This window comes from Neofelis nebulosa, chromosome 5 (assembly GCF_028018385.1).
Source record: "Neofelis nebulosa isolate mNeoNeb1 chromosome 5, mNeoNeb1.pri, whole genome shotgun sequence".
Classification (NCBI taxonomy): Eukaryota; Metazoa; Chordata; class Mammalia; order Carnivora; family Felidae; genus Neofelis; species Neofelis nebulosa.
In genome coordinates, this window is record NC_080786.1 from 79,091,227 (window position 1) to 79,118,169 (window position 26,943).

The window sequence follows — 26,943 nt, forward strand, 5'->3', positions numbered from 1 at the left end:
GGCTTAGGGGGGCAATATTGTAGTGCAGGGACTCCCGGCCCCGCCAGGTTCCCTTCCTAGACCCCAGGGCCTCTTGCTTCGGCACCTGCCTGTCTATAAGGCCTCTTTCTTAGCGATCGCTGATGCTTCCTCCTCTTTGGGGGCTTGGAGGAACAACACTGTCTTTCCAAGCGGTTCCAGTATTTTGACTTCCTTCTGAGGGATCACAGCCTGCCTCAGCCTCCACTTGTGAGAAGCCTGCACCCAATCTAAGAGTATTTAAGGATCTTCCTAGTGGCAGATACCCCAGATGCCTAGGAACCTGGGTAAATTGTCCTCTTTTGGTTCTGGGAAACAGGGATGCACACAGACCAGCCCAAGTAATGATGGGTAGTGTAGCAGTAGAAGCAGGGACCTTATTAAAAAGTGGTTATAAGAGGGATGGAGTCTTTTAGAAATCTAAGACCAGAAACGACTACTCAATGACAAGCTTCGTAGAACCAGCTACTAGAAGGTTATTTTGCTTCGAAGCTTCTTCTGGGGACCTCACTCCAAGGCTCTGCCATTAATGCGACCCCACTACTCTCCCCGATCCACTTGCAGGCATCCCTCTGCTCAGAAGGCATCGTCTCTCTCAAAAATAAATAAACAGTAAAGAAAAAGAGCACATAAATAATCAGGGCATGATGCTATGGCAAAAGTCATGGAGGTGGACCACAAATGACTGAAGTCTGAGAAACACTGGATTGGCTGCCTGTGTCCACATTTCACTATAAATTCCCAGGACACAGCACTTGAGTGTCTCAACTCATTAGCAGCCCCAATTTACATAACTAACACTTTGTAATGGGCCACAGGCCCTTTGCAAGTGGGCTGCCCTTGGATCCAGTGTCCACCCTTAGACAAATCAGTGGTCAGGGAGGTAGGGTTGCACGATGTGGGATTTGGCTGCCCAAGTTCTGGCTCTTCAGCAGGGGCTGAGGATAAAGCAGTTTCTTTGGGAAAATTCTGTGGGCAGGTGCAGCCTGATGTGTTATTATGGACCTCTGGTTCAGCTGTAGCTCTGGGGGGCACGGCCACTGTCGGGGAGTTTCCAAGGTGGGCGTGTGGTTTCCGTCTCCCTGTAAACTCTCCTCGGGGTGGTGGTTGTGGGAACTGAATGGGATCTTTGGTACGAAGGTGCCTTGAAAACCACCGTCGGCACAAAAAGAAGTGACGGTAGGCAACTTTGCTCATGTCTCCTGCCTCTGTCCCCTCAGGAGTCAGTGACAGATTTGAGCTGGGTGATCCTTACCATCTCATCCCTTCCAGATCCTTAGTGGTTCTTGATTCTAAGTTCCCTGCCTCTCCGGATTTATCCCCCAACCACCAACCTGGTCCCCAGAAACATTTCCTCTAAAGTTCCAACAGTAGAGAAAAGGACATCGTGAGCCCCCTGTCTTGCAAGTTACGTGTTTATAAAACTTGGCATTCACGGCATACTTGTTTTTGTAATAAAAATTCTGCATTCCCTTTGTCCTGGCTTATCCGTTTAGAGATGTTTGCTTTTTACTCATTATTGATTGTCAATTGGCTCCGGTTACTCTTTGATCTTCCATGTTGTTTGAACTTGAACGCCACCCACACTGTCTGCCCTCGGCCCATGGTCTCTCTATTAAACAGTAATGACACATAAACAAACTCGGAGGCCCTCGGGGAGCAGAGGGGCCCTGGGCCAGCCTCCCTCGGGCCTGTGAATTCTCATTTCTGAAGCTGTCTGTTTTGTAAGTTCTTTTGCCAAGTTTCTATGGGAGCAGAGGGATCATTTTCTCCCTTTTCAAAGAGCAGGGTGAGCTGAGGCCTCGAGCTGGCAAGTCCTCTAAAGTCATTTTCAAAGGAAACCTGAACCAAAAGGCCATGTGGCTGGCAGAGGGTGGTGTCACTTTGTGAGGCTCTCCCTGGGGCTTTGGGTGGTCAGCCCCCACACGCTTCTCAACACGTGCCCAGGGCCTGCCGTAAGACCCTGCCAGAGGCCGCTTCTGTCCAACCCCTGGCCTGAGGGCCCGGGGAGGGGCTTCACTCCACAGCCCCGCCCCACGGCCACCCAGGACCTGGAAGGGGGCAAGGGCGGCCTTTCTCCTCTGGGCCAGGGGCCAGGACCGCACTTGTCCTCACTGTTCTTAGACCTCATCCATCGAACTTGATCCTTGGGGTTTTTTGAGGTGAAATAAAACTAGGTGCCAAAGTAAGCCAGGGTGAACTTATGTCTGAATCATGGAATCATAAATGATCTAGTTAATCTAATCCTCTCACGGACAGGTTGGGAAAGGGAGCCAGAGGGGAAATGGTTGTCCCAGGTCACGCAGGAGGAAATGGGGGCCTTCCACCAGAGTTCTCTGGACAAAGAGCCCTTCTCCAGGGTGGGAGGTTTGCTTGGCCGGAAGCCGTTCACAAACCTTCTGAGTCTGTAGATACCTGTCAATCACCCAGCAGGTACCAGAAAGACTCTAAAGGCACCAAGGCTGAGAAATGTATGATGGGGTCAGACCTGCCTTCATACTTCCCCTGGATCCCAGCAAAGAGAAATTGCTTATGAAGCCAGGAGGCAAGATGAGCCTTCACAGGATGGGCAAATTCTCCAAGACACAGGGAAGGCAGGGACGCCAGTACCTTTGTGTCAGCAGGGCTAGAACTGAAGTCATTAGAACTCGGCCTAGAGGGCTGAGTGAAGAAACACAAGAGAACCAGCCAGAAAGAGAGGTGAGAGACCCATCTCACCTCCCCTGCCTGAGCTCCTCACGGCCCGGGTCTGGAGCCTGCGGTCCTCAGTCCATCCTGGTCTGGGGGCCAACAGCGGCTCCGGGCCCAGCTTCCAGGAACCAGCCCCAGCCTCGGCCCCTCTGAGGCCCCCCACGGCCAGCAGCCACTCCTGTCCTTGAGCATCTCCCCCTAGGTTACGAGCTGAGGACACCAGACCCATTTGAGTCCTGAGTCCTGATTCCAACACAAGGAAAGACCTCCAGAACGGAGCCAACTTGACTTTTCAACGTTTTATTCTTGTATTTGTACAGCTATATTTTACAACGCGGTAATGCAGTTTAGACACAGCCAAACCCTGTCTCCGGAGTAGTTCTAACACAAGCATGACGCAGAATGTGATGAGACAAACATTCCCAAAGAGAGCTTAGTTAGCGACGACTTCAAGTCCCTGTGTCTGCCTACACTTCAGAAGGGATGGCGTGCTCGTCCATCACTGAAAACTTCCATGAAAAAAGGCACCGTAGGACACGTTGTACAGGTATATACAAACCGAGAACTAGAACAAAACTACACATTTTTCCTTCGGTAGCTTTTTTTGTTCTTTTTGTTGTTTTTTTTTTCTTAATACACACTTTGTAAATTGTAAACCTTCACTTGCAAAAAAATACAAATACACTGAGGCATTTTAGACAAAATATTTTCTTACTTATACAGATGCAATACTTAAAATATTCTCTTAAGTGCTCTTTCTCAATAAAGATTCTCAGATCCGTGTCTGCCTGCAGATACAAAATCGAGCCTTTAACACAGTTTTATATTTTTAATATATCTTTTTTAGGTTTATATATATTTATTTTATATATATATATATTTATATATTTACAACTCTGCCATATATTCCTTCACCTTTGGTTAAAAAAATTAAAGCCCTCTCTTTGATAACATACCGAAGTCTCTTCTTTTAAAAGAATGCACATTTACATACAAAAGAAACATCTGTTCCCACAAAACATATACATTCCTCATTTTGCAGACCAAGTCAAGTCAGAACTTTTGCATACTCCCCCCGCTCTGATATATAAAATGATTTCGCCTTTTGCTGACGTGATTTGCCTTACACATAGGAGAAGAAGCAATATTATTTTCTTAATGTTTTATGGCAGTAGGGGAAGGGGAGCTGCCTTGGCTCCCGGTCCCCCCGCCCCTCCCCCCCCACCCCAGCCCAGCTATGATTTGCACTAGTGGATGAAAGAGGCACTACATCATGGGATGAACATCGTAAAGTGTTACAGTATCCTTTGGGTAGATTTCTGAGAAGGGACTCGAATGGAAAGCATCAACACTCCATGCTTCAGCAGGCCTTGGGGAGCTCCGGGGGCAGGTCAGTGGCGGACACACGGTACTGCACCTTGGTGTTGGTGATGGCGCCGTGCTTCTGGCGCAAGTGAAGACGCAGCTGGCTTTTGTGACGGAAATGCAGGTTACACTTCTCGCACTGAAGGAAAACCGGAGGCAGACTGTTAGCTGTCATCAACCCAGGGAACGTGTCATTGCTCAGAGACCCAGAGAAGGAGGGTCTCCCTCTGAGAGATCTGGGTACCTCATCCCCCTCCAAGGCCAGGTGGAGAATTCTGGCTCCAGCTAAGGGACGCATAAGCTTTGTGCAAATGGCCCTTCCCTGTCTTCTAACGTGTTCCGATGCCGCGCGCGCTTTTTCCCACCCAAGCACATCGTTTCTTCCGTGTGCCTTGGTTTTCCTTTCTGTAAAACTCTGAGGCAGTGCACTCTGAAGGTCACTGTTACCTCGACATCTGTGCATCTAAACTGCTAGCACATATTTATTGTATTCTTCCTGTGTGCCCAGCACCATCCCGACCCTTGAGTGGATCTGGTAACTGAGCACAACAGCCCCGGGAACACAGCTACGTCCAGGCTCATTTTGCAGATGAGGAACCAGAGGCACCGAGAGGATGAACTAATTTGCCCAAGAACAAAATGCAAGTAAGAAGATTCTCACTCTGGGACTGATAAACAGTGGGTGAAAATAACCACATGTTGCCGGCTCACGTTTGTGACACGGGTTAAGCACTCATTGTTTCGTTCTTGTGCCCAGCCCTACCTACAGTGACGCCACAAAGCCACCAAAGTCAGCATCACCTATCGGAGTAGTTTCCACACTTGTAAGCCGTGGGATTCTCTTTTCAAATTAAATAGAAACTCAAAAGGCAAAAGGGACGGCAGGATTCAAGAACCTCAGTGTTGTAAGGGGATGCTTTGGAAACTGCTCATCTACAGCATCCTTCTCAGGAAAGAAAATTGTGGTCCATAGTGAGGGTCTGGGCTTGCCTATGGCCCCAAAAAGGTTGGTGTCAAAGTCAGAATAAGAACCAGACACCCCAGCTGCCCAGCCAGTATCTCCCCCGTCGGTGGCAGAGATTGGCAAAATGATTTCTAACTGGTGAAGAGCCAGATGGTAAATACATCGCGATGACAAGACTGCCCCTGTAGTAGGAAAGTACCCAAGGACAGTACGTAAACAAAGGAGCACGGCCGTGTCCCAGTAACACTTTCTTTATGGATGTTGAAAATTAAATTTTATATAATTTGCACGGGCCACAAAATATTATTTCTTAATTTTTTAGCCATTTGAAAATATTAAAACCATTTTTAGCTCACGAAATGTTCAGTAATAAGCCCGCAAGCCATGGTTGGCTGAAACCTTGCTCCAGAACACTATGATTCCAGTGGCCCATTCACGGCATTGTGTTGTGTAGCTGGCCACCTGCTCTTTCTTAAAGCGGCCTTTTCTCTTTTTTTTTTCCTTCTGTCACCACATTTTTTTTGTTTGTTTGTTTATTTGTTTCTTTTGAGAGAGGGACAGCGCAAACAGAGGAGGGGCAGAGAGAGAGAGAGAGAGAGAGAGAGAGGGAATCCCCAGCAGGCTCTGCACTGTCAGCACAGAGCCTGAAGCAGGGCTCAAACCCACAAACCGTGAGTGAGATCATGACCTGAGCCGAAATCAAGAGTCGGATGCTTAACCGACTGAGCCACCCAGGGGCCCCATCACCACACTTTTCTGATTCTCTTCTCACTCCTATAGCTGTTCTTTCTCAAACACCTTAGGTCCTCTTAGGTAGACAGGTAGCCAGCCCAACATAGACGCAAATTGTAAGAAGCCAGTTACTGTGGAATGAATGAATGACTCCAAAATCAATGGATCTATAGTCTGGACCTCTGTCCTAAGGCCCAGATCACCTAGCCCATTACCCTCACTTTAAAGACGAGCAAACTGAGACATAGCCAATGTCAAGCAGGGTGTCTTTGACAGTTAGGCCCAAACCAGGTCTCGTGACCTTTAGTTCAGTGGTCATCCCACCGTGTGCCTGAGATTGACACTAACAGCTCTGCTGGCTGCACCTCTACCCTCAACCCCTCCCAGGCCAGCCCACGGGGGTGACAAGAGGCTCACATACATGGTAAGGTTTCTCTCCCGTGTGGATTCGCAAGTGGCTCTTCAGAGTCTGAAGGTGCCGGAAACGGGTGCCACAGATTTCACAGGGATAGGGCTTCTCTCCAGTGTGGATGAGCACGTGGGCACGGAGGTGGGCCACCTGAACGGAAGGGCAAAGCATGAGAGGCTCTGCTGGGGCGGGCCGCAGCTCCCACCCCCGGGAGCCCCTCGTCAGCACTCGGAGGCGGAGGGGTCCTTTCCCCATGGCCCTGCTCACTTGTACGAATCTGGCTCCACAGGTTTCGCATTTGTAGGGCTTCTCTCCAGAGTGGATTCGAGTATGGGTTTTCAGGTTGGCTGGCCGGTTGAACTGGGCTCCACAGATGTTACAGCGATAGGGTTTCTCACCTATTACCGAAAGGAAGGGGATAAAGAAAGCCATATTGGACAGAGGTCCCCGCAGTCCCGGGTCCCTGGATCTCAAAGCAAACTGCCCTTCCGGGGGCCACCCTCAGCATTATCTCACTTGGAAGATGTCTGAGAGAGGATCCAGGGGCCTGCTTCCTGGCCACCACCCCCAACACGCGCACACGCACCGGCACAGGCTGCGGGCGGCCAGAGTCAAGAAGCAGGCGGGGACAGAGCAGAAACAACACAGGCGGTGGGAGAGGGAGGGAGGGAGGGGGTTCCTCCCGGGAGGCCTTGAAACCGGCCATGTCATGAGGATTATCTAACTGCCGACTCAGAAGAGTCACTCTCCTCCTCTGGACCTCAGTTTCCCTCTCTGGAACCTGAGGGGTGAATTTAGACGACGTAGGAAGGCTCTTCTAGCTCTCGCCTTGGCTAAGACCGATACAGGAACCAAACCATTCGCCAGGAAGATACAATCAGACTGCTGTAGTTTGTCTTTTGGAGAAGACATGCTTTTCTGCTTATGGCAACTACAGCTGGACTCCATGTGCGAGAGGGCTGGGGCCTGAGTCAGAGTAGATGCTCAGGTGGAGGAAGCCGACAGAAGGGCTGAGCCTTCCTTCATGGGAAGTTGCTGGGATGACGGACACATTTAAAGTACCAAGGGAGAATCAACTCTGGACGACAATCAGGTCACTGGAAGCTATGTGGTAAAGGAATGGAAGTCGATCAGGAACAAGCCCTTGGAGGAAATCACGAGGCTTTTTAAGTTTTTTCCCGGCTTTACAAAAGCCAAACCTCCTTTGCCTCTCTCAGCCTTAGTTTCTTCTCTTGTACATTGGGATTAACCTTCTGACTCCAGTGAAGGGAGAGACACAGGACAGAGCTTCTCAGAGAAAAGACAAACAATACAGGGAGTGGAATGAGTCACCAAGCAAAGACGTGACAGGTCTAGGCCCACATTCGGGTCAGGACGGGGCCTGCTCCCTGCCTCAGCCCGCCGGGGACCAGGGCCCCACTCTGCTTTCTCTACGGTTCTCTCCCCATCCTGGTCCCAGTAACCCTGACCAGCCGAGGTGGGGTTGGGGGGGCGCGGGGCAGGGCCATACCCGTATGCACAGTCTTGTGGCTGGCGAGGTTGCCCTTGTAGCGGAAAGAGGCCTGGCAGCGGTCACACTTGTAGGGTTTGTCGCTGTGGGTCTGCAGCGTGTGTCTCTTGAGCGAGGCCTCCTCAGAGAAGCGGCAGTCACACTCGTTACAGAAGAAGGCCCCATTCTCTGTTGGGAGGCAGGGACGGGGACACCAAAGTCACAATGAGGAAGGGAGGCAGGGCTCCGAGGTCACTTCTTCCCTCTGCGGCTGCACTCAAATTGATTCCCAACCTCCATCCACCCGACGCTCCCGAGAACCCAGAGCCAGGGGCCTGTGGCGTTTTCTTTTTCTTAGCATTTAGAGTCCCAGTCGTGGAGGACAAAGGAGACAGATTTGAGTATTAAGGTACAGGAGGGAAACGAACCAACGGGTATCTACACGGCCTGTGCCAGCTTCAGGAAAGCTCAGCGGGCTCTTCCTGTCTAGAGAGCTCTGACAACTGACTTTTCTTATCACTGCATAGTTTTCTTGACATTCATACACAGGAGCCCTCGAGCAAAACCCTTCACCTCTCTGAGCCTGTCTGTGTCTCCATCTCCAAAGTCAGGAGAGCAACCCCCCACGGCCTATCTCACAGGAGCATACTGTATCACGCAAAGCATTCTAGGAATGTAAGATAGAAAATCCAATGACACTTGGAGGTTATTAAATGAGGAAGTAATGGTGAATAGGGTCACCCTGTATCTCTGTCTGGATTTCATGTCCCCCAAACACTTCTGTGAGATTGGGAGAGCCAACAAGGACGGGAAGTAGAAACAGCAGCCTAGAGAGAAGGGACAGGATGCAGAGAAAAGGCAAGTGGCCAGGGGGACAGATGGGGACAGTCCCTGCTCTCCCAGCTATACATCCATGACCCTGTGCCAAATCCCTCAGTGTGAGGGACTGATTTCTTTTCCTTTTGTGCTAACGTTTTGAAAATGACGTGTCATGGCAGGCGGTTCACCCCCGGGTAGGTATTACTGGGCTATCCTACTCCAGCCAGAGCTTGAGGGAAAAGATGGGCTTTTATCTGATAAAAACTGGGGATGCCAATCACAAAGTATCCAACACTTCAATTTAATAATTCAGTTCCACTAATCTAATTCTGCTAACATTAGCCGAGTTGCCTACTCCATGCTAGAAATTCTCTGGGATCTGTGGGAGACGCAGGAATGATTACAGTCGGCTGCTTGTCCTTACGGAATGCACGGCCCAGCAGGGGGGAACTAACACAGGTCAGGCCGTTGGGTCCCCAGCAGCCAAGAAAGCTCTGGGAGCTATAGCCAGCCCCACAGGTTACCTTAGCTGGAATGCAGCTGAAAAGGCTATTTGGTCATTCTCTCCTAGCCCAGATGAACTCAAACACCCTATCCATCGCTCCGGTCTGCCTGGTTCAAGAGGCCAAGAGTGGGGTGATGGACTGGTGATTGTCAAGTGCCAGGGACCTTCCAATCGGGGACTTCTCTCCCAGTCGGTAACAACAGCATACGTGAAATGGAAACGCGAACCCCACGGGCAGAGGCAGGGGCCTTCCTTCTTCCCGGCAAGGGAAGGGAAGGAGGGAAGGGGACTCACCACAGCTGGAATCCGAGTACTCAGACTGGGTCTCTCCCATCTCCTCGGGGAATGTGGGGCCGGCGGTGTGGAGGCACATCTCTGCGTGCTGCGGGGACTGAGAGCCGCAGGATGTGCACTTGGGGGGATGCAAGTAGAGAGGCGAGTGGCTCTCGCTGCTGCTGCGGGGGGAGCCGGTCAGGGACCTGTGAGCAGGAGGAAAGAGAGCCTCAGCAGCTGGGCAGCGTAAAGCACCCCACTTGGCCTGGACGCTGCCCCCTCCCTTCCTGTGCTCAGGTGAGCCCAGAGCTGGGCTGCCTCGCTCTGGATGCGGGGCCACGAGAGTTATCCTCAAGCCTACCTCTAAACAACATATGCCCTGAGATCCCTGACAGGGTCACAGTGGGCCAACACCCCGACCCAGGCCAGTCCCAGTCTGCAGGCTAGCTCAGTCCAAAGCGGGGGCGAGATCGCCCTGCCCTGCCAAGACCATAGAAGCTGCCCTGGGGATTCATGAAATGCTCTTCTGCCGCCGAGGGGATTTTCCCGCTCTTGCTCTGACAAAATAGATCAAAGCTTAATATGCTGCCTTACTTAGGCAAATTCAATCAGTGGGTGCTTACTGCACACCTCTAACATACTCAGTATTCAGGCAAGAAAAGAACACAGCCCCGCCTCCATCAGAAGAAGTGACCGCGTGGGAAGCCCTGACCCCAGGCCCGGACTGCCTGGGAAAGCACCTGTTGACGATGTTATTGAGCCGGCTGGCCTGTGGGATGGTGGAGTCCTCCCCGCTGGCGCTAAGCTTGGTTGGGGACTGGAGGTCAAGGCTCTCGGGCTCCATGGGCGGCTGGCAGGCCGGCGGGGCGGTGTAGGCTCGAGGGGAAAGGCGGCCCAGCTCTGCCTGCTCGGGCCCCTCTGGTTTGGCATTCTGGTTGAGGCTGTTGAGCACAATGAACTTGTACTTCTTCCAGTTGCAGGCTTTGGGGTCGGTGGGGCTCTTGGCCGGCGGCGAACCGGAGGTCTGGAGAATGCAGGCGTTCTTGCTGCTGCAGGACTCCGTGGGCGAGTTGGGCTGGCAGTCAGACTTCTGCGGGCTCTGCGGGCTCACCAGACCCTTCCGGTTCAGGGGTGCACTGGGGGGCTCGAAATGCAGGGCGATCTCATCCTCGGAGGAGGGCCTCTCTTCCTCCTTGCCGGCCTTGTCACAGGGGAAGTATGGGGCATTCCGGGCTGAGGGGGCGGCCGGCTTGGGGCCCTCAGCCACGCCGTAGTGCATGTCACTGCGTGCCTCCTCTGGGGCGGCCTCCTTGGGCGAGTAGACGCTGCTGTGGCACACACTGGGGGGCATCTCCATGGCCGGCCGGCTGTACTCGCCGGGTACGGGCCTGGCACTATCACAGGGGAGGGCCCGCTCCTTGGGGAAGGGGTTGGCCACGGGCATCCGGGCATCGCGCAGCTCCTCATCGGAGAAGAGGAAGCTGCTGACTGGGAGGTGGCTGTACACGGGGTAAGAGGCTGGCGGGGTGGACAGGCCGCTGTACAGGCTGGGGGCAAACGCCCTGCTCTCACACCCAGGGGCGTTCCTCAGCGGCAGGTTATTCTCCATCACCTCACGACCCCGATAGGCCATTATGTCTTGGGGCATCAGCATCCGGCTATTCAGAAACTCGTCACGGGGAGGCTTGATGGCAGGAACCATCTCGGCTTCACTGCAGGAGAAAACAGAGAGGGGACATGGGCCTCCAAATCAGAGCCGTTGAACAGAGGGCTTTCCCAGTGACCCCGGCGTCTGTAACCACATTTGTGCTTGGGCAGCTTAGACGTAAGGGATGTGGCTCTGGAGGGGGGAAGGACTTCAGTTACAAGGCCTTTATGCTAGGAACCCAGCAATCTAGCCCGCAGCGGGGGCGACGAGACCCACAGAAGGGCAGCGAGTTAGCCACACAGTCTGTGCCTGCTTAGACGTGACATCTCATGTCTAGTCACACCAGTATACATGCGTGTGCATCTGTAAGTCCTCAGATATCCTAGAAGGGAAAGCAGCTTTGCCAGCCCTTATCTCGTCTCACCCAGGCAAAATCCTGCAAAGGGAGAAAGGTATTATCGTGCCCATTTTACACACACAGAAACCGAGGCTCAGGGAGGGAAGGATTCACGTGATCCTGGTGCCACGTGTTCCGAGGGTCCGGGAAAAACTGGTGCCCTGTTGAAGACAGGCCTCAGCCTCTGTGCCGACTAGAGTCCTGGGCAAGTTGACTTTGGAGGACGGGTGGCGGATGCCCGTCCTGGAAGCCGTGGCTCTGAAGTTGGCCAGACCTGCTTTCCAATTCTACCGTGCCACTCAGCAGCTCCGTGAGCTGGAGCGAGTTATTTAACCACTCGGAGCACGAGGCCTGACCCAGTGAAAGCACTGGCAAAGGACAGCAATGATGCTCCTGCGACCATGATTACCCACAGGAGACAATGAGCTCTCACTGCCCGTACTTGAAGGGACATTATGTGGGCGAAAAATAGGCCAGCTCAACATGCTCATAGCTAACAGAGCTAGAACCAATGAGCAAAGGTTAAGGGAGCCACATTCCGGCTCGCCATAAAGCGGAGCTTTCTAACCGGCCAGGGGAGACCGTGTGGCTCTGAGAACACTGGGTTCCTGGCTCCTGGAGGTGTTCAAACAGAGGCTAGCAACCCTTCTGTGCGATAAGGGGTGCAATCACCCTAGAACAGCTGAATCAAATGCTTCTAAAAAAGTCAAGCCCTGGGGCGCCTGGGTGGCGCAGTCGGTTAAGCGTCCGACTTCAGCCAGGTCACGATCTCGCGGTCCGTGAGTTCGAGCCCCGCGTCGGGCTCTGGGCTGATGGCTCGGAGCCTGGAGCCTGTTTCCGATTCTGTGTCTCCCTCTCTCTGCCCCTCCCCCGGTCATGCTCTGTCTCTCTCTGTCCCAAAAATAAATAAAAAAGCGTTGGAAAAAAAAAAAAAAAAAAAAAAAAAAAAAAAAAAAGTCAAGCCCTGAGTCTCTGCTCCACTTAGCCAAGCCCTTCACTTGATTGGCTCTCAGGTTCCTCACCTTTAAAGGACGGTCATGTCTGACCGGCCCTCAGGTAGGGGATTAGACCCAGTGAACTCAGGGTGATTCAGTAAATGGTCCTCTCCAGTAGGAGCCCGGCAACGGCAAGGTAAAAGGTGAGTAAAGCAGCCCACGGTCTGGTAGGGGAACTAAGGCGCCTATGTAAATCATTGTGACGGAAGTCTAAAGGAGAACTCAACTACATATGCAAATAGTTAAAACAGAAGGAAGGTCTGAAGGACAGGCCAAAGGCTTAGGAACACAGAGGAAGAGCTGGGGGAGGAAGAGTAGCCATTGCAAAAACATCCGTGGGTGGGGGCTGGCATCCAAGCTAAGCCTCACAGGACGGGCGGGAGGAGAGGACACGTCAAACGAATAGAAGAAAGCAGGAGGGAAAGCACAGGGCTTCTCTGGAGAGCACCACCTGCCTGGAGCCCAAGAATTAAGAAGGCGGAAGTGTGCCAAAAATTGTGGAAATGTAGGTTGTGCATATCACGGAGGATCCTGTATGCAAGCGTTACCAAGGCTCTCTGAAGGCCTCCAACCCCGTGCCAGCTCACCTGGCCTTGATAAACTTCCGGCAAGTGTCCACAACGTGCTCCATCTGCAGGTACATAGCCGTAGCCATCACGGCCATGATGTTGCCCTCCCGCAGATTGAGCCGAGACGTGTACATGAAGTCCAGGAGGATGCAGAACCCCTCGGGGTTGATCTCAGGATCCAGGTTGATCACGCTAAGGTTACATTTCAACTGGTCTGTGAAGATGCTATAGAACAGGCCGCTATAAAACAAACAAACGTCTCACTATCACAGACAGAATTTGCCATCAGTTACAGTCAGTGTCAGGGCTCCGCTCTCTCCCCTGGGACTTGCTCCAGAATTTCTGTGGCAATTAATAATAACTGCCATTTATGGAGAGCTAACTAAATGCCAGACAGTCATTAAGCACTTTACATACATTATCCTGTGTTCCTCACAACCTTGCAAGGTAGATATTATCATTCTCCCCTTTACGAATGGGGGGACAAAGATCAGAAGTTAAATGATTTTCTCAAAGTCACAGAAGATATTTTCCTTATGGTCTTAAATGCATGGATCATCAGAGTGAAATTCGGCGCTCATTTGCCGTTACCATTTTTAGTCTCTAGCTTTGAGATAAACATTTCTCTTCCTATGATCCTTATTTTTAAAATGCCATTGTATGTTTTTAGAAACAAGTTGCGTGTCGATGAGAAATAAATAAAATGATGCCTATGTGTACAGTCTACTGATCTGCTAAAAGTCTATAGACTTCCGTAAGGTCAATAGTCCTCGAAGACACAAGTGAAACTTCAGGCCATGACTCCGGCTACCATGCTGTCTGATGGAGGAAAGAGTACTCAATCACAAGTCAGGATTCTGGGCTGTCGTCTGGATTCTGCTCTTTCTTAATGGGTTGCTGGAAGCGAGCCAGACTTTTACTAGGAAGTAGCTGTGCAACCTTGGGTGAGATACTTAACTTCTCTGCACCCTGCTTTCCTTATCTGCAAACCAGGAGCCACGGTGTCTACCCGACAGGGTTGCGGCAAGGACGAAAACATAAAGGGTACATAGAATGATGCCTGGCACACAGTCAGCACTTGGTGAGTATTTTCTATTACTTTTATTTCTCTATAAATCTCTGGTTTTGCCACTGTTAAAAAATAGGTGCTTGGGACGCCTGCATGGCTCAGTCGGTTAAGCGTCTGCCTTCGGCTCAGGGCATGACCTCACGGTTCGTGGGTTCGAGCCCCGCGTCGGGCTCTCTGCTGTCAGCGCAGAGCCCACTTCAGATCCTCTGTCTCCTTCTCTCTGCCCCCCCTCTCAAAAATTAAACATTAAAAATAACAACAACAACAAAAACCAAAAACAGGTGTTTGCTGTAGATGTTGAGTGAGCTCTCGGCTAGCAATAGAGATCCCTGACTGTATATTGGCTCACCTATCTGCGTCTTTGTTTCACTGTCTATAAAATGGAGGTAACGCCTCCATACCACAGAAGGCCACTGCAAAGATCCAGGGAGAAGATGTAATATAGAATCGCCCCGGGGGGCCACTGGGTGGCTTTGGTCAGTTAAGCGTCTGACTCTTGATTTTGGCTCAGGTCATGATTTCACAGTTTGTGAGTTCAAGCCCTATGTCGGGCTCTGTGCTGACAGTGTGGATGGAACCTGCCTGGGATTCTCTGTCTCCCTCTCTCTCGGGCCCTTCTCTCTCTCTCTCTCTCTCTCTCTCTCTCTCTCTCTCTCTCTCTCAAAATAAATAAATAAACTTAAAAAACATAGTTCTGTGTACGTGAAATACTTGGCAAATATGAAGAATGGGCCGGCTCACTCTTCCTAACTTACACATATACACCCTGAAACACCCATGGAAATACAGCCACAGGATTAAACGCACGTAGTTACAGAATAAAAGGGCAAAAGATATCAAATTCACTTGCTTACAATATTGTCAACCCCCCTCTGACTTCTTCTAACTGGAGTTATTCTCCATGTTATTGTCCAAACACATCCTTTCTCGGGATAGTATACGATTTCTTCTCCCTCTATTCCCACAGAACAGAAACTCTTTCTTCCCCAGAAGCGCGTGCATTCATTCGCTCCCTGGGAACCTACTCTGCCAGGCCACAGGCTGAGGTCTGGAGACAAGTGCCATGTAATTCCGAACACAGCCAAAGGCCTGCCTGTTCTGCCTCGCTGCCTGCCCACCCTGTCGGCTCCCCTTTATACATCCGTCTTTCCCCTCCAGACCCCTCACCTGCAGGCCATGAGGACTGTCTTATGGGCTCTGAACTGCTCGCGGCTCACCACGATGACAACATCGGTCAAGATGTCACGGCTCCGCAGGCGGTTAAGGTTGAGAAGAACGTCGCTGGCATGGCGAGTGAACTGGATACAGCTGTCAGCCGGCGAGGCCATTTTGTCTTCACCTGGAAAGCAAAGGGTCAGACTCTTGTTGGTTCCCCAGCACCCGACTCCTGTTTGCCAGGAGTGTGAGAACAGGAGCCTCGGCCTGCTAACATGTGGGATGTAAACCGAGGTCCCTCGGGTTTGGTCTTCGACCAATTTGTGGCCCATCTCTGGGCATCTGTAAGATGAGAAAAATCATGTTTATCTAACAAGTGGGACTAGAAAAAAGCCTTTCGGGGAAAGCGGACGTGAACGAATATCTGTGGAGCGCTTTTCCCACATACCAAATACTCGGCCGGGCACTGAGAGGCAGTAAGTGTGTTACAGGGGAGAGAAACCACACTTGGAAGGTTAGCAAGCCAGCTTTACCTTTTGCTAGCTGTGTGACATGGGGCAGACTGTTTATTGTTTCTGGGCTTTGGTTTCCCCAAAAGGGGGGAAGTAATACCTATGTGTTTGTAAAATTTAGAGATATGTGCCTGGGCTATAGTAGGTTCTCAAAAATCACAGCTATTCTTGTCCGAATCTCATTTCCTTATCCCAGCCACCATCTGTTCTCTCCTCTTTTAGGCTTTAGAATTGTCTGAATGTACTTCAAGCACCCAGCGTGCTGCTGGAGCATAGTAGGTGGCTACATTGGATCCGAACCAAGAAATGAGAGAGGGTGTGAATGATCACACGACGGTGAAGATAGTCTAACACGGGGGTGAGTGGGTGAGGCCTGGGAACGATGCAGAAGGGAACTGGCTATTCTTTATCTCATCTAATGAAAAGTGGCCAAGTTCACAGCAACACATGCATTGGCAAATTTCAAAAGAAACAGTTTGTCCACAAAGTTTTAAAGCATATAATTAGATTTACTTACCCAATGCCTTGATTCACAGTCCAAAATGTTGCTTAAAATCTGCAGGGAAGAGAAAAAAGCAAAGAGAAATTGATTTCATGAATGTTAGATTGTCCACTACAGTCTTATTTTAGGACACACGTATTTGGTTCTACTTTGATAGCTGCAGCCTGCCAGCTGGAGCGGTTTTACCACAAGCCAGCAAACATTTTTCCAGGTCTGCGCTTGCGGAAACAAAGGCACCCAAAGCTATGCAATAATAACGTTTTTATCCTGACTACCGGGAACGCAATTGCACACATTAAATACACGTACATATACACACACCGTTCCTGTCTCAAAGTAAAAAATGTATACCAACCAAAGCCCACCCCACCCCCCCGCCCGAGTTTATGGGAAAGAAAAATACAAGAAAAGTGGTTCTTTCAATATCAATGAGAATGATCCTTCAGGGGGGCCTTAAAGATGTGGACAGTTTTCAAAACCTGCTAAAATATTATCTTTCAAGTCTTAAAATGATTTCTCAACGTCTACTGGGTCAATATCATTTATCCCCATTTCGCTGCTGACAAAACTGAGGCCCAGGAGTTCAAGTGGTTTGCTTAGGACAAAAAAGGTATTAAGAAACACTTAATAACCACAGGATCTGCAGAATACACCCCGAGATGGCTTAGCTATGCTTTCCTTGAGAATCTTTGTCTTTTTCAAAGTTTCTTCTTTCCCTCCTGGGTCTGAGACCATAGTACTACAAACTTCCAAGCTTGTGCTCCCTCTGCTGGTGAAAGATTTAATTGTGTGCTTTGACTGAGAACTGGCCAGGGAGGACTCATGGAATATGTACCCGCTCCAAACTGGTTTCTCTGAAACAAAATAATTTTAAAGCACAGGTGTAGGACTCTTATTTATGATCACATGTGGGCTGCAAAATAAAACAGTATCTGAATCCTTTTCAGCTCCCCCCCCCCCCCCTTTCAAAATCATAGCCCTTTAGAGCTATTTTCAGGGTAAAGGGGCCTGAGGCCAGGGAGGTCATGTTGGGCCACGTAGATGGTTAGTGGCCCGGCCCTAGGTCTTCTGGCTCAAGTTCCTGTCCCTTTTCCAAATCAGCCTACGTGCTGTAGAACATGCAAGACAGCACCCTAATGTGGGTGAATCTCATTCTTAAGTTCCTTCCCCCACACAAACACTTTGCCCCCATTCCAGGCTGCTGAATCTTACCAAATGAGCACTCTAAAATGAGAGGTTTCCTTGAGTCTGTAACCAAACACTCTGACATTTCTCTGTGGTCCCAAGTGCCAGTCACTCAATCCCATCGGCTTCAAGGTTAGTGTGTGCATGTGAGTGAGTGAGGATAAGGGAAGGGAGTGGGGGAAGGGAGAGGAAAAGAAGGAGAGGAAAGAACCTATTTCCTCCTCTCCCCATCCTAACTCAAGACGGGCAAAGAGAAATACACTGAACTGTCCTAACCAAAGTTCAATGATTGTCTCTGTTGAAAAAGAACAGTGGAGACACGTGAGAGGTTCATTTACAAACTGTCTTCTCTTCCCCCGGTGCAAAAACATCCCTGAACACTTCTGGAATATCTAAGGCTCTCCTTTAGCCAGCTTCAACCACCAGCTCGCTTGTGGATTTCCACTCACAGATTTTTGGAACCACAGGAAGCCCAGATCTGCCATTTCACCTTGACAAGTGGCAATGACTCACTCCATATGCAGATCGAAGCAAACAAACAACACGTTCCCACCTCCTGCCCCCTGCGGGTGGGGTGGGGGTGGGGGTGGGTCTGTCAGCCAGGCCCTGGGGCTGGGCACTTTTCATCCTAAACCTCTGCCTGGCTTGGTCAAAAACAAACGCACATACACTGAGGCTCACATCCTTATTAAGCCCACCTCTTCTTCAGCTGGGTCTATCTTAGGGGGCCTCACAGCTAGTGAGTGCGTGTTACGGTGGATGTGGGAAGCCATGCCTCCCTCTATTTGCCACAAGTGTGGAAGGACCCCTAGCAGCTGCTTTGTTTCCTACAGACCACTCAGGCCTTCCCCATCCATTATCGTATGTGATCTTTATAACAGCCCTGATTTACTGGGGAGGCCACCGACGCTTCATGGGATAAGCCTTGCCCAAGACTGAAAGCTAATCTCCAGCAAAGTCCTGGACAAACTCTGTCTTACTAAGCTTCAGCCGGAATCCCATGGACGCCACACACAATACTCATTACACAGAAACAACCGCCAAAAGAACAGGGCTGTCAAAGGGAAACTGACAACTGCAAGGGCCCAGACGTGGGCTCCCCCCACCCCTACCCCGCCCCAGCCGCAGTAACCACGAAGTGAGACCTAAATATTGTCTTTCCACCCACACACTTTCTCTCCTCTGCCTTTTCCCTCGGGATTTTCAATTCGGCACCTTGAGGAGAAGGCAGATCTTTTAGAGGAGCTGGAGAAGAAAAACGAGGGACCCTCTCCCTGTACAAAAGGCAGAGAGGGAAGAGAAGGCAGCCGAAGGAGAAGGCAGAGAGACAAGAGAGGAGGGCAGAAAAGAATGAGAGCCAGGTTAAGAGAGAGAGAGTGAGCCAACACGAAAGCCCCCATCCACCCTTTCCCTGTCTCTCCCGCTCGGCGGCACTGCGCTTCGTCTCACAGGCTCACACGGGCACAAACCGGAGCCCTGCGCGCCACAGCAAGCCCGGGCAGATGCGCCCACCCCGACCTTACCGTACCTGCCCGCCAGGGACCGCCCACCCCCGGGCGTTCTGTGGGCGCCGCGGCCCATCTGCCTCGAAGCCCCCGGCAGGCGCGTCGGAGGCCCCGTGGTGGGATCGTGGCAACCTTTAATTTGGTTACATTCAAATAAAACGTTTCGTACACTTCGGTAGCTAACATTGTGTGTGCCTTTTTTTTTTTTTTTTTCCTGTTACGCCGTCAAGGCAGTGGGCAGTGAGGGGAATGGCACAGCCCTCTCATTCCCGGAACGTAGTCGATCTCAGCTCAGCGGATTTCACAGAACACTCTCTGCCTATCGCCGGCTCCAACGAGAAGTAACTTTCCAGGAAGCTGCCGGCCCCCGACGGCCGCCAGGATCGCTGCCTGCGGCGCGAGGGCCGCCGGGGATTCACCCGGGGAGGGGGGGCCGCCCAGGGAGGCTCGCGGGGAATAGGCACACTTTCCCCTAAATCCCTCGCCGGCGCCCGATCCAGGATTCTGAGTTCACGCGGTCCAACCCTTCCCCCACAAAAATTTTACACATGGGGAAAGTCGCACAAGTGAGTAGCAGAGCCGGTCCAGAACCCAGGAATTCGGGTCCAATCCGAAACTCATTTCAGGACTTAGAATTGCCTAATTCTGGTGTTTGTTTGCCTGGTGCGTCATTTATTTATTTATTTCTCTCTCTTTTTTTTTTTTTTTTCCCTTTCTCTCTTTTTGCTTGCTCCACCCCCCCACTCCCCTTAAGGGGCTGGTTATAGGCCAGGCGTCAAAGTAGAAAGATGGGAGTCCCTAGGACTGAGGGTCTCCAGCCAGTGCGCACCAGCCTACCTGGAGCAAAACCAAACCGAAACCCCCTTCCGCCTACGTTGGCAAGTAGGGGAACCCTACTCAGCTCGGTTTCCGCCCAAAGTCTTTAGAATAGGAGCTGCCAGGCCAAACCTGGCTAGGTTTCGGGATTTCGGAATCCGATTTCTCCGAAACACGTAGAGACGCGGTTAGGATTGCGCAGGGACCGGGGCGCTGACCCCCGCGCGCGCATGGGCGCGCTCCTGGATTGCCTAGCTTTCTCATGGCCTTCCTCGGAATTATAACCCCTGGGCGCCCTCTCCTAAATGGTCCTAGTAGTGGGCTCCGAGAGTAATTTTCCGGGGCGAGGGGCACGAAAGACGTAGCCCCTGAGGCCATAGTCCTCTCCTAAAACCCGCGGGTGGTCTCTCACTGCGTCGCGCATCCCATCAGCGGCGGAGGCGGGGTCTGGGCGGTAGGTAAAGACTGGGCCTCGTCCGCCTCATAAAATCTTACTTGGAGGCTTTCTCATCCCTTCGCCCGGTGGAATAAAGGTGAAAGCGAAGGTTGAAATTTAATATGGAGTGGGGTGAGTATCTAGGAAGGGAAGTTAAAATTAAGTACATGCACTTATTGGAAATTAGGAGTCCCGTGGTTCCGGGAGCTAAAACCTAATCATGTTTTACCGCTGCTTGACACTAGAGAGAGCCCTCCATCAAGGCTAGAAACCGACAATATCCATGTAGCCCCGCCTCTCCTTCCCATTGACCTACTTTAGACACAGGCTCCAGATTTGGAGAATGCCTTTCACATCCCCACCCCACCCCCACCTTTCTCTATCCCGGCCGGCCTTTGGATTATTGGTAATCTAATAACACCAATAACTCTCTGAGAAATCCAAAGGAGAATCTGGAAGTGCAATGCACTGTTTGGGGCGGGGGGGGTGGGGGGGGGGAAGGAATTTTAATTAAAGCTGGAGCTGCCGTAGTGAAACCAGCATCAGGGCTCTTGCCCAAGCGCTCCCTTTCCGCGCAGCTTCTCAGCTAACTGGCTGCTCCAGTTTAGCCACAGTGGTCCAGCGATAGGGGGTGGGGTTAAACCGCGCGCTTGTTTTCGTTTTAAGGGAGAAACACTGTTCGCTCTCTTGACTGGGGGGCGGGAGAGTGGAGTAGACAATAAATGAAAGCGAATTTGATAACGCGGTAGCCTCGGCAGGCGCTTTGGATGACCGAGGTGTTCGGGGACATTATGTCCTGACTTTATTTCTATCACGTTTCCTGCCAACAGCGCTCTTTGAAGCCTGCAAGCTTCTAGGAAATGCAATAAAATAGAGGGATGTGTTTTATCATCAAGATCTGAAGAGGAGCTGCAGAAGGGACGCTCCCCATGCGCCCAGCTCGCGACAGCCTTCCAGAAAGAGCCGGCAGACAATGCCAACAAACTACGTCCCTAAGCAGAGATATCTCGGTCATCCAGGCTGGACTGGGCTCTGCCTTTGCAAAAAGGCTGCCGGGGGAGGGGAGCGGCATGATGTCCCCAAGCAAACAATGCCTTTAAAAATCCGATCTGGACAGAAGTCAGCCAAGGTCTTTATTCACCTTAATGAAGATGGAAGGCACTAACTGTCCTTGGAAAGCGATGAGTCAAACTTGACCGCTCTTCAAACACATCCCCAGATTCGTTTCCAACCCGAACAGAGGCGCGTTTTTCCGACGCGGCCTCCGACAGTTCCCGCAGTGGGAGAGGCTGAACTCGATTTCCTAGGACCAGGGAGGTGGAGACGGCAGCACCTCCCGCGGGTGTGCGTCGCCGGCGGCCGTCGCTAGGGGTCGCCGGCACCCGTACGCGCGCTTTGCCATCTTAAGTTTTCAGCTCCAAGAAAATAAAACTTTGCTTAAGAAGAAACTATTGTGGCCAAAATTCTACAGGGATTACCCCCTGCTTGTCCATATGACCCCCCTGCCATCTTCCTCACCCCCCTCCATAACTGATTTCTGGTCAAGTCACTAAGCAGCGTGGAAGGAAGGGGAAGACAGTTATTTCAGTATCCAAATGCGAGCCTGGGGCGAAGCGAGGTACATCTCTGCAAGTCTAGGGACTGGGACCTAATCACCCGCTAACACAAGCACCCTCCTCAAGATCTGAGACCGCCACCCTCATCAGTACATTAGGCTGTCCGTACCTGTCACTGAAAATCTTATGCCATACTTTCTGAAACTCCTCCAAGGCACCGGGGTAACTGTTTCCAGCTACGCTGACCTGAGACATTAAAACCATGGATCTCACTGCTGCTGCTTTCTCTTAGGTACTCCAAAGGAGCAGAGATAAACTCGTCTTTGACTTTATTTAAGTCACTGACCTGGAATTCAGAAAGTAAAAAATCTGTCCCAGTTAGGGTACTAACTCACCGGTAACAGACCACCCTCATGAGGCCTGTTTCCTCAGTTGTCAAGAGCTTTATGTCCTAGAGTCCCCAAGGCTTCCCGCCACCCCCCACACTTCACCCAGGGAGAAGCCACGGAGACAGAGAGATAGTGTATTCAATACGGGTTATCTTAAGGTTCTCTTAGTGGAGGCTGATGCCCCTCGCTGGGGGACCGTGGACAGGACAAGCATCTGGAGGATTCCTAATCTCCATCCATCTTACCAAAACTTTGGAGGCCGGATGTCATCCTCACTGGATGGTCTCCTCCTCTGTCAGTCCTAGTACCTGATGGGGATACTTGGGAGACCCGAAGGTGACAGGGGCTGCCCGCCGCCCCAGACGGGGAACTCGGCTACGATCTACCACTAGGTGGCAGACTCAGTACGTTCGAAAATTACCGCGCCTCCGCAGCCTTCCACAACCGACTGTCCCCGGCTTTTCTTTTCTTTTCTTTTTTTTCTTTCTTTCTTTCCTTTCCTTTCTTTCTTTTATGATCTGTTAGGGGAGGAGGTTGCCTCTGTAAGCAACTCTGCAAAACGTTTAATTTACTGGATGTAATTCCGTTCTTCCTGATGCGCACTCCTCTAGCAGCCACAACACGGTATCTGGAACTGCGTTCACAAATTATACGGTGATTTTTTTCCAGCCGGAAGGGCTGAATATATTAGAAGGGAGGAAAGGGAGCGCTTGTCTTCAAAAAGCAGAGTGGAACTCGAAGGTATTAGCAGAGTTTCTTGCCAAATACTGGTCGACCCGGGAATCAACTCCTGATCCCCACGGAGAAATGGGGCCCTGGAGGCCAAGGACAGGGCTCCACCCAGGCTTACAGCTCTCGGCCAAAGACCCCACCGAATTATGGTCTTTTGGTGGGGCTGCTGGTCACAGGCTGGGAGGCTGGGAGGCTGGGAGGACTGGGAAGAGCCATTCCTGGCTTCCAGTGAGTGGGAAGAAGAGAAAAGGGCCAGGTTCACCACAACACGGCACCCTCGGCCGGATCACTGCGGCGGCATTCCCACTTGTTGCGCAGTGCAGGAAACCGGCACGCGCCACACTATTTCAACTCCCAGAGAGCTCCAAACCCGGCTAGACTGGCCTACCATTGCCCCCACGCCGTCCACAAACCTGCGTCCCCAGCCCAGCCCCCATATACACCACCACCATCACCGCCAGTAAAACTGCAGGACTTCCAATCACTGGTTTGTTTTTACACCAACACATTCCTCCTTCTGTCAGTGTCAGACTGGCAACAGAATTCAGGTGCTCTGAGAAGTCAAGTCCAAGGGGGAAGGAGGCTACCTCCGTCTGGAGAACTCACCTAAAAGCCAACTAGGCGACCCTCCGCGGGCGCGCGTGTACACACACACACACACACACACACACACACACACACTCGGAACTTCTTTGCCTGTTATGACACTATCCTAGCTGGAAAGCAACTCTTTTCCTCCCCATTTGAGAGATCTACTACAAAGTCCTTTTTGTTTTTAAAGGTAGTTTTATCTCCTTTTTCTAAAGAAAAAAATCCTCATAAGGTCATTTCACAATGTTTTTCAAATATTTGACTTTCGCAAATAGAGTTTCACCCACCGAGGGGTGGCGCTGCCGCACCACCACCTCCAAATCTCTAAGTTTTTCACAACAAAGTGGGTTGTGAGTGTGGCTACCGGGCAGGGGAGAGAGGGAAGGAAGGATTTTGACATCTAGTCCTGGCTACCCTTTTACTCAACCAATAACTGGAACTCTTCAGGGCTCAGCAAACGACAGCTTAAGAGTTTTGAGTCCCATTCCTGTCCACCAAACCCAGAATAAATTGGAGAGTCTTTTCAAGAAAGCATGGGGTAAAACCCTTCAGAACAGCACAGACGAAAAGGCCAATTGGAGAATTCCCTCTTCTGGCTTCCTTCTCCTTCAAGCTGCCCCGTTTACCAACAGCTTCTGGCCTTATTGTCACTATCAACAGACCCTTAAAACCAGCCAGTGCTTGGGCCTGCAGTATTGGAGAGTCTTCCAAATAGGATATTGGAAACTTCTATTTATAAGTGGGGGGAGGGGGAAATATTTCCCATCTACAGGTTTCTATTTCAGCCTGAGGACTCAACTGCAGCCATGTAGCAAGGGAATGCCCATCTTCTGGCACACTCTTTCCATTTCCTCCTCCCCTCTGAGACAATATCCTTTCTCCTTAAAAAGAAAAAAAAGGTATATATTTTAAAGCAAGAATGTGATTTCACCTCATTCCTTTGAGCTCATGTTTGCTACCTCCAGGAATAGCGTGTGGACTAGGGCCAGATGAACTTCAACTTGGGCTGCAGATTTACGAGGTTCTGTTCCAGTGCCAAAGGCTCTTGGTAGTAAATAGTGAGCAAAATAGATACCTGTCTCCTGACAGATCTTGCCGACCCCCCTCTTATTTTTTAAAGTTATTTATTAAAACCACACACACCTTGCAAAGAAAAAGGGAAACTGACAGTCTCTGTAGAGGAAGCCAGTGGCATCGCTCAGAGCCACAAACTGTATTTCTAAACAGCCCTTTCCCTGGTTCCCTCTGTCCTGCCCCACTTTTTTTTTTTTTTTTTTTTGACAGAAAAAAAAATGCATGTATTGACACTTAGAAAAAGTAAAGAGTGACAAGATTTTCCTCCTGGAAACTATAACCTGAATGGAAAAAAAAATCCATTAAAAAATTAAATTAGTTTCCTGTAGCTGGTGGTGGTGGTGGTGGTGGTGATGGGGATGTCCAGCTTTCTGTGATCATCTGTCAGGGACCCAGTAACAGCTCTGGACTTTTGGTATCCTGTTTGGGGTTTTTCTCCCTGTTCAGCAGTCTGGACCCTCACCACCAAGTCTTAACCATTGCAAAAAAGGGCACCCTATAGAAAGGTCTTTTCTTCTCTTTTTCTTTCTTTCTTTCTTTCTTTCTTTCTTTCTTTCTTTCTTTCTTTCTTTCTTTTTAAAATCTATTGGGTTGTGTTTTTGTTTTCCATGGGAGAGTTTTAAAACTCATTATTGTAACACTAGTTCCATTTTTCGCCAGAGTTCCAATAACACAGCATCATAAAGGCAACGCAATCCACAGTTCTCAAGACACTGACCACGGTCACTACATCCCGCAGCGGGGTGGCCCCTAGCTCCCGCTGCCCAAGAGCCCAGCCGATTTCCGAGGCTCCAACTCCCCACCCGCTCCCGCCCCGGGCCGCCGCCGCCGCCGCCTTCCCCCATTCCTACTCCCTCCAGGAGAGCCACAGGTTGCAAATCCAACCAACCTCGCAATCTGTTTTTGCAAAATCACTCACAAAGATCTCCCTTTCGCGCCCGCGCCCCCTTCTCCCGCGCCAGGCCCCCCACCCAGGGCCACAGAGTGCCCTTCTCTCCTCCCGGGTCTTGCACGTAGGAACGCGGGCTGGGGCTGTTTGTTTTTCCCCTCGCCCAGTGCAAGGACCTCGAGAATCTGAAGCCTGATGTCGGCTACTCTCCGGCTGGCAGTTGTCTTTTTACAAAGCTCGCACGATGGGAAAAAATAAGACAAAATTTAGGAGAGGCGGGGAACAGCCATTGGGAGCTAACACCGAGTCACGCAGCGCCCAAAACACAAACACCGCGACCGCCAGAAATCCCGCCACCTTCCCGCTCGTCTGGGCCGTCCGGTGAAGGTTCCCGCAGTCGCCGCACGCTAAACGGCACCGCAGGTGCAAACGCGCACCCCTTTGCCACCCACCCCCCAAATCCCTGTCCCGCCACCAGCCGCTCTCCTCGGGATGGGGAGAGGGAGTGAGCGGGGTTCCTGACTCCCTCGACTGCAACATGAAAGAATAATTTTCAAAGTATTCAACATCCCCGCCCCCAGGCAAGCTAAACCTCCCCCAAAACACAGGGTAAGGGGACACCAAAACACTCGGATCTCGTTAGGAAGATCGCGGCTCTAAAAGGAAATAGTAGAAACGATACTTCAACTGGGTTTATGGGGAGGTGGGGGGAGAGAAAAACAAAACCCGAGGAGTTCGCTTGCATTTTTCCTCCCAAATCTCGGCTCGGAGGCAGGGAATCTAGAGGAGCGAGGCCGATGGAAGGGAGCCAGCGGGGCGAGCGAGCGGGCAGCCTCCCTCCCCGTCTCCCGGAGTCACCCAGAAGGACGGGAGCGGAGAAGGAAGGAGAGGCGAGGGAGAGGAGGAGGGAGGGAGGGAAGGGGAGGCAGGAGCGAGGGAGCGAGGAAGGCAGTTTGCAAGCTAGAGAAGAGGGAAAAAACACAGCCGCCCGAATCCAGCGAGATCACAAGCCGTACGCAAGCAGCAGCAGAAAGAGCGAGAGCGCGAGCGCGCGTCCTCTCCGTCGTCTGGGGCCAGACAGCCCCCAGACTTGCCCGGAGCACCCCCCCCAAAACACTGTCTCGTCCTCTCGGCTCCGGCCGCCCCCTAATTCCCCTCCTTCCTCTCCTCCACCTCCTTTTCCAAAACCAAAACAACACCAGGGAGGGTGGCAAAAGCCTCCCCAAACCGGCCGATTCACTCAAAGACAACAAGAATAAAATAATAAATATATAAAAATCTATATCCTAGAGTGGGAGAGACGTGGGACTAATCTTCGGCATTTATTTTAACACCTGACAGCTAGAATAAATAAATATATACATTTATATCAATAGATACACATAGGAAACTTGGAGCCAAAGCATTTGGCAAGAGCGGAAAAAAAAAGAATTAAAAGGTAAAATAATGATCATGAGCAGCGGCGGCGGCAGCGGCACCAGCGGCACCAGCGGCGGCGGCGGCAGCAGCAGCAGCGGCAGCAGCAACAGCAATAATCACCTGGTGTCCGGCCTTTCCTAGAAACTTCTTGCATCACCACTTCTAAGAACCCCAGTTCTAAGAATCAACAGAGCTCAATTCTCGGAATTTGAGCTGCGGACTTTACCACTGCTACGTGG

General features: G+C 51.2%; 1 protein-coding gene across 2 annotated transcripts; it reads right to left on the minus strand.

Moving 5' to 3' along the window:
• Positions 1-2,993: 2,993 nt before the first annotated feature.
• On the minus strand, positions 2,994-26,943 carry BCL6 (BCL6 transcription repressor). Of its 2 annotated transcripts, none has more exons than XM_058730816.1 (10): positions 26,825-26,943; positions 16,128-16,166; positions 15,111-15,282; positions 12,893-13,114; positions 10,006-10,977; positions 9,287-9,471; positions 7,690-7,857; positions 6,447-6,577; positions 6,192-6,329; positions 2,994-4,213 (listed from the first exon to the last, which is right to left on the minus strand). In XM_058730816.1, the coding sequence occupies exons 3-10, from the start codon at positions 15,269-15,271 to the stop codon at positions 4,070-4,072; spliced, it is 2,121 nt and encodes a 706-aa protein (XP_058586799.1). In that variant the 5' UTR covers positions 15,272-15,282; positions 16,128-16,166; positions 26,825-26,943; the 3' UTR covers positions 2,994-4,069. The 2 variants fall into 2 exon arrangements, with proteins under 2 accessions (XP_058586799.1, XP_058586798.1); XM_058730815.1 differs by lacking the exon at positions 26,825-26,943 and adding an exon at positions 17,325-20,528.

Excerpts from the sequence above, each read along its gene's own strand:
- BCL6 (XM_058730816.1), bottom strand. The coding sequence starts at position 15,271 with ATGGCCTCGCCGGCTGACAGCTGTATCCAGTTCACTCGCCATGCCAGC. Across the intron at positions 13,115-15,110 it reads ACAGTCCTCATGGCCTGCAG|CGGCCTGTTCTATAGCATCT; the intron begins GTGAGGGGTCTG and ends TTTGTTTTATAG. Across the intron at positions 6,330-6,446 it reads GTGGAGCCAGATTCGTACAA|GTGGCCCACCTCCGTGCCCA; the intron begins GTGAGCAGGGCC and ends CCTTCCGTTCAG.